Source organism: Sus scrofa, chromosome 1 (genome assembly GCF_054392235.1).
Source record: "Sus scrofa isolate SSC_HxYL_T2T_F1_AM1 chromosome 1, Sscrofa_HxYL_maternal_Yorkshire_Landrace_v2.0, whole genome shotgun sequence".
In the NCBI taxonomy this organism is placed as follows: Eukaryota; Metazoa; Chordata; class Mammalia; order Artiodactyla; family Suidae; genus Sus; species Sus scrofa.
In genome coordinates, this window is record NC_139383.1 from 53,324,697 (window position 1) to 53,336,605 (window position 11,909).

The following is an 11,909-nucleotide window of genomic DNA, read 5'->3' on the forward strand; positions in this document are numbered from 1 at the left end:
ACATGCTTGGCAGCACTTGTTGAAGATTAGTCCATCCCTGCATGGCTGGTGGAGTCCTGGGAAGAGCCGAGGGGTGCAGGTAAAGAGCAGGAGGGAGAAGAAACCTCTCCTCCCATGGAATGGCCACACCCTAAGCATTCACATTGGAGCTGCACATGCCAAAATGCAGCCTCATTCCAGCCCAGCTTGACCAGTGTGTCTCTCAGTAAAAGAGTAAGATGATTTTATTTTTTTATTTTTGTATTATTATTATTATTATTTTGCCTTTTCTAGGCCCGCTCCTGCAGCACATGGAGGTTCCCAGGCCAGGGGTCCAATCAGAGCTGCAGCCACCGGCCTATGCCAGAGCCACAGCAACGCAGGATCTGAGCCGCGTCTTCGACCTACACCACAGCTCACGGCAACGCCGGATCCTTAACCCACTGAGCAAGGCCAGGGATCGAACCTGCAACCTCATGGTTCCTAGTCAGATTCGTTAACCACTGCGCCAGGACGGGAACTCCTAAAAGAGTAAGATGATTTTAGAAAGGAGACTAAGGAGAGAACCTTGGTGATGGTTTGGGAGGACTGACACATCTGAATTCTGACTGTTTTCTATAACAGGCTCTCTGGGTAGTTGGTCACCAAGAACCTTTACTTCCTCAAGTAGGATTTCAGGCAGCATCCTTTGGGAATAACATTCTGGTTAAGATCCCTGATCAAGTCTGTAGGCACAAAATGAACTAGTACGGAGTCTACCACTTAGTCCTATTTCTTTCTCCATGGAGGCACCCTGGGCAGCTGGACGGCTCCTAAGAATCTCATCATTGCCCACACATGAAAAGAGTAGGTGCATCCCCTGGAAAGTAGTAAGACACAAGGATGGGAGTTCCCATTGTGGCTCAGCAGTTATAAACCTGACTAGTATCCATGAGGACCTAGGTTCAATCCCTGGCCTTGCTCAGTGGTCCAAGGATCCGGTGTTACTGTGGCTATAGTGTAGCCCAACAGCTATAGCTCCAATTCGACCCCTAGCCTAGGAACCTCCATATGCCCAGAGTGTGGCCCTACAAAAAGCAAAAAAAAAAAAAAAAAAAAAGAGAGAGAGAGAGAAAAGACACAAGGACAGGCAGACAGGCTTCTCTCCAGAAGTTTCCAACTTGGTATCATGTTAGCATGAGAACTTCAATTCTGTTTTTGTGTGTGTGTGTTTTTAGGGCCGCACCCAGGGCATATGAAGGTTCCCAGGCTAGGGGTTCAATCAGAGCTACAGCTGCAGGCCCCCACAACAGCCACAGCAAGGCCAGATCAGAGCTGCCTCTGCAACCTACACCACAGCTCATGGCAACACTGGATCCTTAACCCGCTGAGCAAGGCCAGGTATCAAATCCGCAACCTCACGTTTCCTAGTTGGATTCGTTTCCGCTGTGTGGTGAGGGGAACTCCAGAACTTCAATTCTGAATGGAATCACTGCCTACTCAATGGCCTTTGTTAAGAAAAGGATGTGTCATAAACACCCGAGGTTATGAGACAGTAACAAGCAGCTCCCCAAATCTCAGTGTAACACAACATGGGTTTACGTTGTGATCAAGCTACACGTCTTCTGAGGGTCAGCAAGGGGTGGATTCTAGCTCCTCCACTGTAGCTGCTGTATCTCCAACTCTCAGCCTCCCTGTTAAGGGTGACTGGGAAGGGAGCATATGGAGATCTTTCACCTGCAGCTGGGAAGGGGAACACACCCCTTCTTCCCTCAGTTCATTGGCCAGCACTAGCCACACCCACCTGACTGCTAGGTGGGGGAGGGGAATCTCTGAGCCCAGAAGAAGAGAACCAGATATGGTTAGCCTTAGTAAAGCAGACTGCAGAGGAAGGAAAACTTATAAAGCTGACATCACCTTTCTGAAAAGCTTTTAGGCCCAAGAAACAGCTTTAATGGGGATTCTTTTTCTCATGGAATATTTTCTGTAGTGTGAGGGGGAAAAAACCCTCCTACCTCGATCCTCCATGGACAATGAAGGTAAAAACCATTTTTTTTTTTCCTGTGCTTTCTTCCCTAAGGAGCTGTTTACTCCCTTTGCTGTCTTGTTAAAGCATTAGAGCCCCATTATCATAAGTCTGCCAGGGAGAAAGAGCATGGGAAAGGCTTGGATCCTATTTTTATATTAAAAAAAATGATCAAGCCCCAGACATACCGCAAATACCCTCCCTTTGTAGCCTTTGCCAAGTGCACTTTGTCCAAGTAGGGATGGTCCTCTTATAGGGGTGAGGACAGGATTCCTCATGACTTTATAAAAATAGAAAGGATGTTTTACCTTGAGTTGCAATTTACCTGAATATGACACTCACTAAAGGATGGGTACAGTGCACCCAAATGCTAACAGCAAGAGAAAGTCTATGCTCAGGGTCTTTGGTAATGGCCAAGGCCACAGAAACTAGCTAAGTGCACACATGGCAAGTGATTCCCAAGGAAGGTTTGTCATTCTGAAAGATCTGCCAAATATCAACAGGTGAAAAATGCAACTGTTTCATCTGTCTGATTCAAATTATGCACCTTTGTTCAACAATCACTTTTAATTCCCCATCAGTTAAGAAGTGTTTACTGGGTGCACAGCAATGGCTTGCCCAGGATGTGCTGAGGACCATTCTAAGGTAGTAGAATCTTTATATATATAAATATATATATCTGTGACCTACATCACAGATCACAGTAACACTGGATCCCTGACCCACTGAGCGAGGCCAGAGGTTGAACCTGCATCCTCATGTTGAATTCACTCGTCGAATTCACTTCTGTTGCACCACAATGGGAACTCCCCTCTATTTTTTTTTTTTTGAGGCTTTTGTGAATGGAATATATATATATTTCATTTTCTTATTGTTTGTTACCAGTATGTGGAAATACAAGGGTTTTGTATAAGGTCAATTGAAAAGAAAAGTTTGTTGTTGTTGTCATTGTTTTTAAACAACAATACTAGAACAACAGGATAAACATATGGGAAAAAAAAATGAACCTTGACGCCTATCTCAATATAGACCATATACCCAAAGTAAAAGCTCCTAGAACAGTTCTATCCAATGGAACTTTCTGTGATGATGGAAATGTTCCCTGTGCTGGCTAATTAGGTAGCCACTGGCCTCAAGTAGCTATTGAGCACTTGAAATGTGGGTAATATGATTGGGAAATTGAATTTTAAATTTTACTTAATTTTACTTAATTTAAATTTAAATAGCCACCCATAGCTGATGGCTATTGTATTGGAAAGCATGGTTCTAGAAGAAAGCATAGGAGACTATCTTTGTGATTTTAGGGTCAGCAGTTATTTCTCAGAGAGAATACAAAAAGTGCTAACATGGAAGCTAATAATTTGAACTTAACAGAAATTTAAAGTTTGTGCTTATCAAACACACCTTTAGGAAAATGAAAATGCAAGTCACAGATCAAGAGAAAGTGTTTGCAACATATACATCTAACAGAAGACTTGTGTTTAGAATGTATTACAAAACTTCTACAAATCAATAACAAAAGATAAGCAACTCCAACTTTTAAACAGGCAAAATTCTGACACAGGCAGTTCACAAAAGAAGGTAAACCAATAGACTATAAGGACATGAAAAGATACTCAATATTATTAGACATCAGAGAAATGCACATTTAAATCCTACCAAGTGCCATTTCACTCCCACTAGATTCAACCCCTAGCCTGGGAACCTCCATATGCCGCGGGAGCAGCCCCCCCAAAAAAATAGCAACAACAACAACAACAACAACAACAAAAAGACAAAAAAAAAAAAAAAAAAAAAGACTGACCACATCAAATACTGACAAAGATATGGAACAACTGTAAGTTTTATACATTGTGGTGAGAATGTAAGATGGCACAACCGCTTTGAAAAACTCTGCAGTTTTTGGAGTTCCTGTCGTGGCGCAGTGGTTAACGAATCCGACTAGGAACCGTGAGGTTGCGGGTTCGGTCCCTGCCCTTGCAGGATCCGGCGTTGCTGTGAGCTGTGGTGTAGGTTGCAGACGCGGCTCAGATCCCGCGTTGCTGTGGCTCTGGGATTGTGCCGGTGGCCACAGCTCCGATTAGACCCCTGGCCTGAGAACCTCCATATGCCGCGGGAGCAGCCCAAAGAAATAGCAAAAAGACAAAAAAGAAAAAAGAAAAGAAAAACTCTGCAGTTTCTTGCGAAGGAACATCTCTTATATGACCTAGTAATACTACTCTTAGTATTTGCTCAAGAACGATAGAAAACATGTATCTACCAAAAGATTTTTCAAGAACATTCATAGCAGCTTTGCCCACAGCGGCCCCAAAGTGGAAACAATCCAAATATCCTGTAATAGAAGAATAGATAAGTTACACTGTATTTGTACAACAGAATATTACCGAGTAAAAAAAAAGAACAAACTATTGTTGCATGCAACAACATGGATGAATCTCAAAAACGTTACGAGGGGCACAAGAATCCAGGCACAAAAGACTGTATATTGCACGATTCCATTTGTATGAATTTCAAAAACAGGATAAACTAATCCATGGTGATAAAAATCAATAGATTACCTATAGGAGGTGGAAATTGGCCATTCAAGAATAGGCAAAGTTAATCAATGGAAATAGAAATCAGTCAGTGTTACCTAAAAGGGGCTAGAAATCTAATGGAAGGAATTTTTCTAGGAGAAATGAAATATTCTCTATCTTAACCGGGGCGGGGGGGAGTGGTTACATGGGTGTATACATCAATAAAAATTCATTAAATTTTATACTTAAGATCTATGGTTTTCAGTACATAAATTTTACCAAATGATGTGTGGATAGAAACTGAGTTGAAGTAAGCTGTGCCCAAGATCACAGTTTTTCACTTACAGGTTTTTTTTTAGTATATTAGCTGAAGAAAGAAAAGCGGAATAAAAGGTTGGTCTATTGAGTAATGTTTAGCAGACTCTAAGAGAACAAAGATGAAATTATTTTCTAATTTTAATGATTTTTATTTTTCCATTATAGTTGGTTTACAGTGTTCTGTCAATTTCTACTGTACAGCAAAGTGACCCAGTCTCTATCTCAAACACACACACACACACATATATATATACACACACATTCTTTGTCTCATATTATCCTCCATCATGTTCCATTATAAGTAACTAGATACAGTTCCCTGTGCTCTACAGCAGAGCTCATTGCTTATCCACAAAGATGAAATTTTCCCTTGTTCTCAGGGAGGGAGAATCAGACAGGTGACCACAGCAAGAGATCATGGGGAGATTGACCAGTGGGGTGGGGCAGGGAAGGCCTCTTACGGCACTGACTTGGCTCTGCACTGGGGAGGGTCAGAATCCTCTGGTCTCTTGTGCCTTCATTCTTCAGCAAAGGGGGGTCATGGTGGTCAATGGACCCAATTCTTATTCCTGAAAAAAATGTAGCCTGAATCACAGAAGAGCTGCTTTACACAGTTGGGTTTCTGGGTCGGCTTTCACATTCAGCTGATGCTCCAAGCAGGCAGGAAAGCTATTACTCAGAGTTTCTTACCCTGGAATTGGGGAATAGCGTGACCCCAGCCATCTTAATCATGCTTTTCTTCCTTTCTTCTTCCTCTTCTTCTTTTTCTTTCTTTCCTTTTTTTTTTTTTTCTTTTCCTTTTTTATGGCCCCACATGTGGCATATGGATGTTCCCAGGCTAGGGGTCAAATTGGAGCTGCAGCTGCTAGCCTATACCACAGCCACAGCAACGCCAGATCCGAGCCACATCTGCGACCTACACCACAGCTCACGGCAATGCCAGATCCCTAACTCACTGAGTGGGGCCAGAGATCAAACCTTCAACCTCATAGATACCAGTTGGCTTTGTTACCACTGAGCCACAGTAGGAACTCTCATGCTTTTTCCAACCTGTTAATCTCCTCTTTTTCCTAGGTGACATTTTTTAGCTTGTTAGGTCACAGGTAGCTCATCCCTGTTCTCAAATATCTTTTAAACTTGGGCAAAATGACAACTAGTGGAGGAAAATTGCTTACTGAAAGATAAGGCCAGTTCAATTTGCATTAAAGCAGAATTCCATCCATCTCTCCAAAATGATTTTTTCCCTGAATCCTGAATACATGACCTAGTGAATATTGTACTCTTGTGTAAATCATTGACCTTCACATTACCTTGCTTCATGGGCCAGGAGGTTTGTTAATCAGGCTTATCACTGAAGGGAAAAACTCAGGCTTCAAGAGGAATTCCTTGTCTGATGTCACCCAGGGAATCACAGTAGGAGAGTGATCTGATATAGAAGTCCCGCCATTGCCTCAATGGCCAAGCTTCTAGAATGACTGACTTCTGAAATCCAGGTGATGCTTGATCATTTGGAGGTTAGTTTATACAATCATATTTTCCAGACCTATAAATTGATTCCATGTCCCTTTGAACTTGAGACATGGGAACTTTGTCCCAAGCACTGTATCATGAGTGATGGGATGGGGAGGAAGAGATTTAAGAACTGAAACCACTCAGATTATACACATTCAACACAGACTCCAGAGTCTAATTTTTGTCAGGTTCTGTTCTGGATTTGAAAGTGTATTCAGACATGATTCTTGACCTTAAGGAGTCACTACCTGTGTGGGAGTAACCTTTATATGAATCCGGAAAGAATGGTGATTAAAGGAGATGGGATATCAGGTTATTTAATTTGCCCATGCTCTTCCTTTCAGGCACTTGTGGGACTAATTGAATGTTAGTTTATTTATCCATTCATTCAAATTACCATTGATTGCTAATTTGTTCCACACTAAATGAAACAGGAATTAGGAACCTGAGTTTTTTCCCCTACTCCTATCACTGACTGATTGTGATCAATCAAGAGGGCATTCTGACTGCTTCTTACCTTAGTTTATGCTATGGTGAAATGGGTATAGTAATTTTTGGCCTAAGTGGCTGCATTGGTCAGTTTTGAGAATTAGGTGAGATAAATGGATATGAGAATGCTTTGACAAATGTGAGACTCATCCTGTAAGATAGTATTTTTGTTGCTCAGGATAGCCTGATATAGGCCAGTGATGCTAAACTTGAACATGAATATTGATTCTTGGTGGGAATTATATGAACATACAGGTGACCAGTCGCTACCTCTGGAGGTTGAGGGTCTTGCAGAATAGAATTATGCATTTTAAGAAGCACTTCAAGAAATTCTGATGCAAATGAGCCAAGAATCCCACTAAGAAACACTGGTGTGTGATGCAGAATATTGGGAATTCCTCCAAGAAATGTGTCTTTTCGGGTTGGTCCCCGGGCCCTCCCTTGAGACCTTTGCCTTGGCTTTATCGGTACGTGTTCAGAAGTGATGTTTCTCAGTTCTGATGTTTGTTTGCATGCTCTGTAAAGCAACTTGCACTCAATAGATGCCAAAAACCATGATTCTGCAGGTAACTAAGCTGGAATGTAAGCAGATTTTTATTTTGCTTTTCTTGACAGCAATGCAGAGTCTTCAGAGAAGAGATTCCGAATGAACAGCTTTGTGTCAGATTTTGGAAGACCACTGGAGCCAGACAAGGTGTTTTCTCGACAGGGCAATGAGGAATCCAGGTCCCTCTTTCATTGTTACATTAATGAAGTGGACCAGTTGGACAAGGCCAAAGCTTGTTTCCAGACCACGGCCCTCGATAGTAATGTTCAGCTCCAAGAAGCCATCAGACGCAGTGGGCAGCCGGAGGAGGAGCTCAACAGGCTCATGAAATTTGACATTCCCAACTTTGTCAACACAGACCAGAACTCCTCCTTTGGGGAAGACGATCTCCTGATATCGGAACCACCTATTGTTCTAGAAAATAAGCCAGTTGCCCAGACCCCACACAAAGACTTGGATTGAGAAGCATGTTTTGTAAAGTGTATACCTGAAGAGGCTGGTCTGTCTTTGTATAGTACGAAATCTCCATTCACCAAAATTGTGTGCGTTTGTATATGAGAGACAGAGACAGAGAGACCAAAAGGCAAAATGACAGAGAAGAGAGCCCCCTGGGAAGAGAGCTGATTCAGCTGTTTTTACGCCCTCAAACACATATGGGGCTTTTGGGAGGGGGAGAACCAAGTAGTTACACTGTCTCATCTTCCTTGTTGTTGAAGAACTTGGCCACATACTCGGCATCATCACTCTTGAATGGGGTTGACATATGGCCTTCCTGTCTGCCACTGCTATGCTCTTCATTAGTGAGTTGCTTTTTCTCTCTGGGCTGCCGTCTTTTTTACTGTAAGGAGAGGAGTATGGAGTAGATGATTTGTCTCAACTCGAATAATTTGCCGATTTATGACTGTGTTCAGATGAGGCTGGGATATACCCAAAGGAGTATAAACTAGGGCACCGTATCCTAGCTCTTGCTATAAGATCCCCCAGTTGACTTTCCATTCAACCCTTAACTGAGCCCAGCTTTTGTCAGGGTCCCGGTGTCTATCAGGATGTCAGGAGACTCATCTCTCATGGTTTCTGTGGCAACATTTCTATTGGTTGGGCTGAAATGGCTCTTCTGAGACCCTCCAGCCACCCACGCTCAAAGCTGAGGACAGCCCTGCCCCTCCTCTCCTGGGATGAGTACCAATCCACAATACATTGTGTGACAGTCTTGTTCCCAGAAACATATGGAAGGTCATCAGCCGCGTGAGGAGAGGTGCCTTCTGTGTCTCTCTGTTGGTGTAACTGTGTCTGGTCACACTGCTATAGTATTGGCTAGTGAACAAGAAAAGCACTATTTGCCATGCTTTCTGTTCACTTGGCAGATGTGTAGGTGATGGTGGTGTGGCTTATGTGTGGGCTTTGAGCTGGGATGTTGAATGAGTTAGAATTACTCCATATGCAAATATTCAGAGTGGCCTGGCACAACACAGAGCTGATTCATGAATCAAAACTGCATGTTGTTTTGGAAACAACTTGGTTTTGCAGTCATGTGGCATGCATGGCCAGCTGCTAATCTCTGGTTGGTGTTTTCATTATGGATTTCATTATGTCTTGCTTAAGCTGAAAAATAAATGCATTTATTGCACCAGAATTTCCTCTGGCTCTTTGTTTTTACACATCCGTTTTTTCATTTAAAAGTGATTCCATGTCTATAATACCTACTAATTTGTATGTCTCTATGATCCCAGTGGTCTGAGTTGTACACCAGTTTTCCTTTAGGAATTATTCCATCAAAAGAATTCCTTTCCCATAATGTTTTTTTGTGGAAAATATTATCCTTTAAGACTCTAACGCGAAACAGTGGAACAAATCATGGAACATATCTTATGTTAATACACATTTCTTGAAAAAAGAAACTTGCTATTTTCGTTAAAGAATGCAGATTTTAATAACTTTTACTAATGCGAATAATATTATTCATAATTTAAGTAACCAAATATAAATCATGGGTTAATTATTATTATGATTCAAAACTATTTAAGTGGTCTCTTGTTTAGAAGTAGATTAGAAGACTGAAGACTATTGTGTCCTAAATTAAAAAAAAAAATTTCTTTTCTTTTGATGTTTGTTTGTTTGTTGAAGGGTATTTTTATTTTTAGTCTTTTTGTCCTTTTGGGGCTGCACCCACGGCATATGGAGTTTCCCAGGCTAGGGGTCTAGTCGGAGCTACGGCTGCCGGCCTACACCACAGCTGACGGCAACACCAGATCCTTAACCTACTGAGCAAGGCCAGGGATCGAACCTGTAACCTCATGGTTCCTAGTCGGATTTGTTAACCACTAAGCCACGACGGGAACTCCCAAAGTGTATTTTAAAGATGGAAAAATACCCATGATTCAAAACTATCATTTTCATTAACTAGATGTTAAGAACCATGAAGTGTTCAAGATTTAACCCCTCTTGCAGAATTACAGGTTAGCATAACACAGTTTTGTGGAAGCTGGCTGAAGACACAAACTCTGGGTCTGAGACAAAGAACATGACTGCATAGCAGGTGGCATGTGCTTTGTGTTCATATTGGTTCCTGAATTCATTTTCTTTCTATTTTTTTCTTTTTTACAGCTATACCTGTGATATATGGAAGTTCCTGGGCTAAGGGCATATTGGATCCACAGCTGCCAGCCTTTTCCACAGCCATGGCAACACTGGATCCCAGCTGCATCTGTGACAGCTCATGGCACCGCTAGATCCTTAACCCACTGAGCAAGGCCAGGTATCGAACCCACATCGTCAGGTTCTTAACCCACTGAGCCACAACATGACTCCCTTAATTCATTTTCTATTGCTGTCATAATGAAGAACTATGAACTCAGTGGCTAAAAGCAACATTCATTCTGTTATAGTTCTAGGATGTAGAATTTCAAAGTCAACTAGTCTCGGTAAAAATCAAGGTGTCACCAAAAATATGTTCCTTACAGAGGCCCTAGGGAAGCATCCATTTTCTTGCCTTTTCCAACTTCCAGAGGCTGCTCACAATCCTTGGCTCATGGCCTTGTATCACTGCAACCTCTGCTTCCGCTTTACATCTCTGTCTTTTGTCTTTTTTTTCAGAGCCACACCTGCAGCATATGGAGAGTCCCAGGCTAGGGGTCTAATTGGAGCTGTAGCTGCCAGCCTATACCAGAGCCATAGCAACACCAGATCGGAGACTTGTCTGTGACCTACACCACAGCTCATGGCAATGCCGGATCCTTAACCCACCAAGCGAGGCCAGGGATCGAACCCACAACCTCATGGCTCCTAGTCAGATTTATTTCCACTGCGCCATGATGGGAACTCCCACTTTACATCTCTGAGTTTGACTATCTTGCCTCTCTCCTGTAAGGACCTTTGTGATTACATTGGATTACCCACAGTAATCCCCCATCTCAAGATCCTTAACACAATTCCCTTTTGCCATAGAAGGTAACATAGTCACAGGTTCTAGGGATTAGAACATGGACATGTTGTGGGGGTGGGGGGCATTATTCTACCACATCCTTCCCTTCAGCTCTAAAGATTCACATCCTTCCCACACACAAAATACATCTACCTCATCCTAACATTCTCCAAAATCTCAATTATTACACCATCAAATCAAAGTCCAGCTTATAGTCTAAATAGTGTCATCTTGGGAGTTCCTGTCATGGCTCAGCATTTAATGAGCCTGGCTAGCATCCATGAGGACTTGGGTTCGATCCCTGGCCTTGCTCAGTGGGTTAAGGATCCAGCGTTGCTGGGGGCTGCAGTGTAGTTTGCAGACATGGCTTAGATCCCATGTTGCAGTGGTTCTGGCATAGGCTGGCGGCTACAGCTCTGATTCGGCTCCTAACCTGGGAACCTCCACATGCCATGGGTGTGGGCCTAAAAAGACAAAAAGACCAAAAAAAAAATAAATAAATAAGTATCATTTCAAAAATCCAAAATAGCATCATTTAATCATTTAAGTCAGGTACAGGTGAGACCCTGGGTATGATCCATCTTGGGAAAAAAACTGTCTGTGGACCAGTAAAACTAGAAAACAAGTTATTTGTTCCTAAAATGTAATGGGACAAGCAAAGGATACCAGTTTTAGACATTCCTATTCAAAAATGAAGAAACTGGAAGGAAGAAAGGAGTCATCTGTTCCAAGCAATTTCAGAGTTCAACTGGGCTAATAAATACCATTAGGTCGCAAGGCCTTGGAAATAATCTGTGGCTCATGGCTCTGCCCTCTGGGCCTGCAGCTCTACCCTTGAAATCATCCTTTTTTTGAAGGGTAGAATGTGTTAGCTGAGTAGTTTATCAACCTGCTTCCTGAATGGAAAATTTGGGGAGTCTGCTAGTGTGCTGTCCTTTTCTCTGTCCTTTAAAGCCCAAGTTGGCAGTACTTCTGCTGGTATAACATTCTCAAGAATGTCATGAGTTTCCTCACTATGCTGCGTGCGTTCATTCTATTAGACAGAAGCACAAATTGCAGCAGAGTCATTCTCTCTTGAGCAGGGGGATGGTAATCCAAGCCAGTCAGGGTAAGGCAGCTTCT

General features: G+C 42.5%; 1 protein-coding gene across 7 annotated transcripts in view; it reads left to right on the forward strand.

Moving 5' to 3' along the window:
• MRAP2 (melanocortin 2 receptor accessory protein 2) overlaps window positions 1–8,999 on the forward strand; it is a 124,331-nt gene extending 115,332 nt beyond the window's left edge. For all 7 annotated transcript variants that reach the window (XM_084959308.1, XM_084959315.1, XM_084959294.1 and 4 more), the window contains one exon: window positions 7,435–8,999. In XM_084959308.1, the coding sequence (XP_084815434.1) occupies window positions 7,435–7,828 (394 nt within the window). In that variant the 3' untranslated portion in view covers window positions 7,829–8,999. The remainder of the gene's footprint in view (window positions 1–7,434) is intronic.
• Window positions 9,000–11,909: the final 2,910 nt, after the last annotated feature.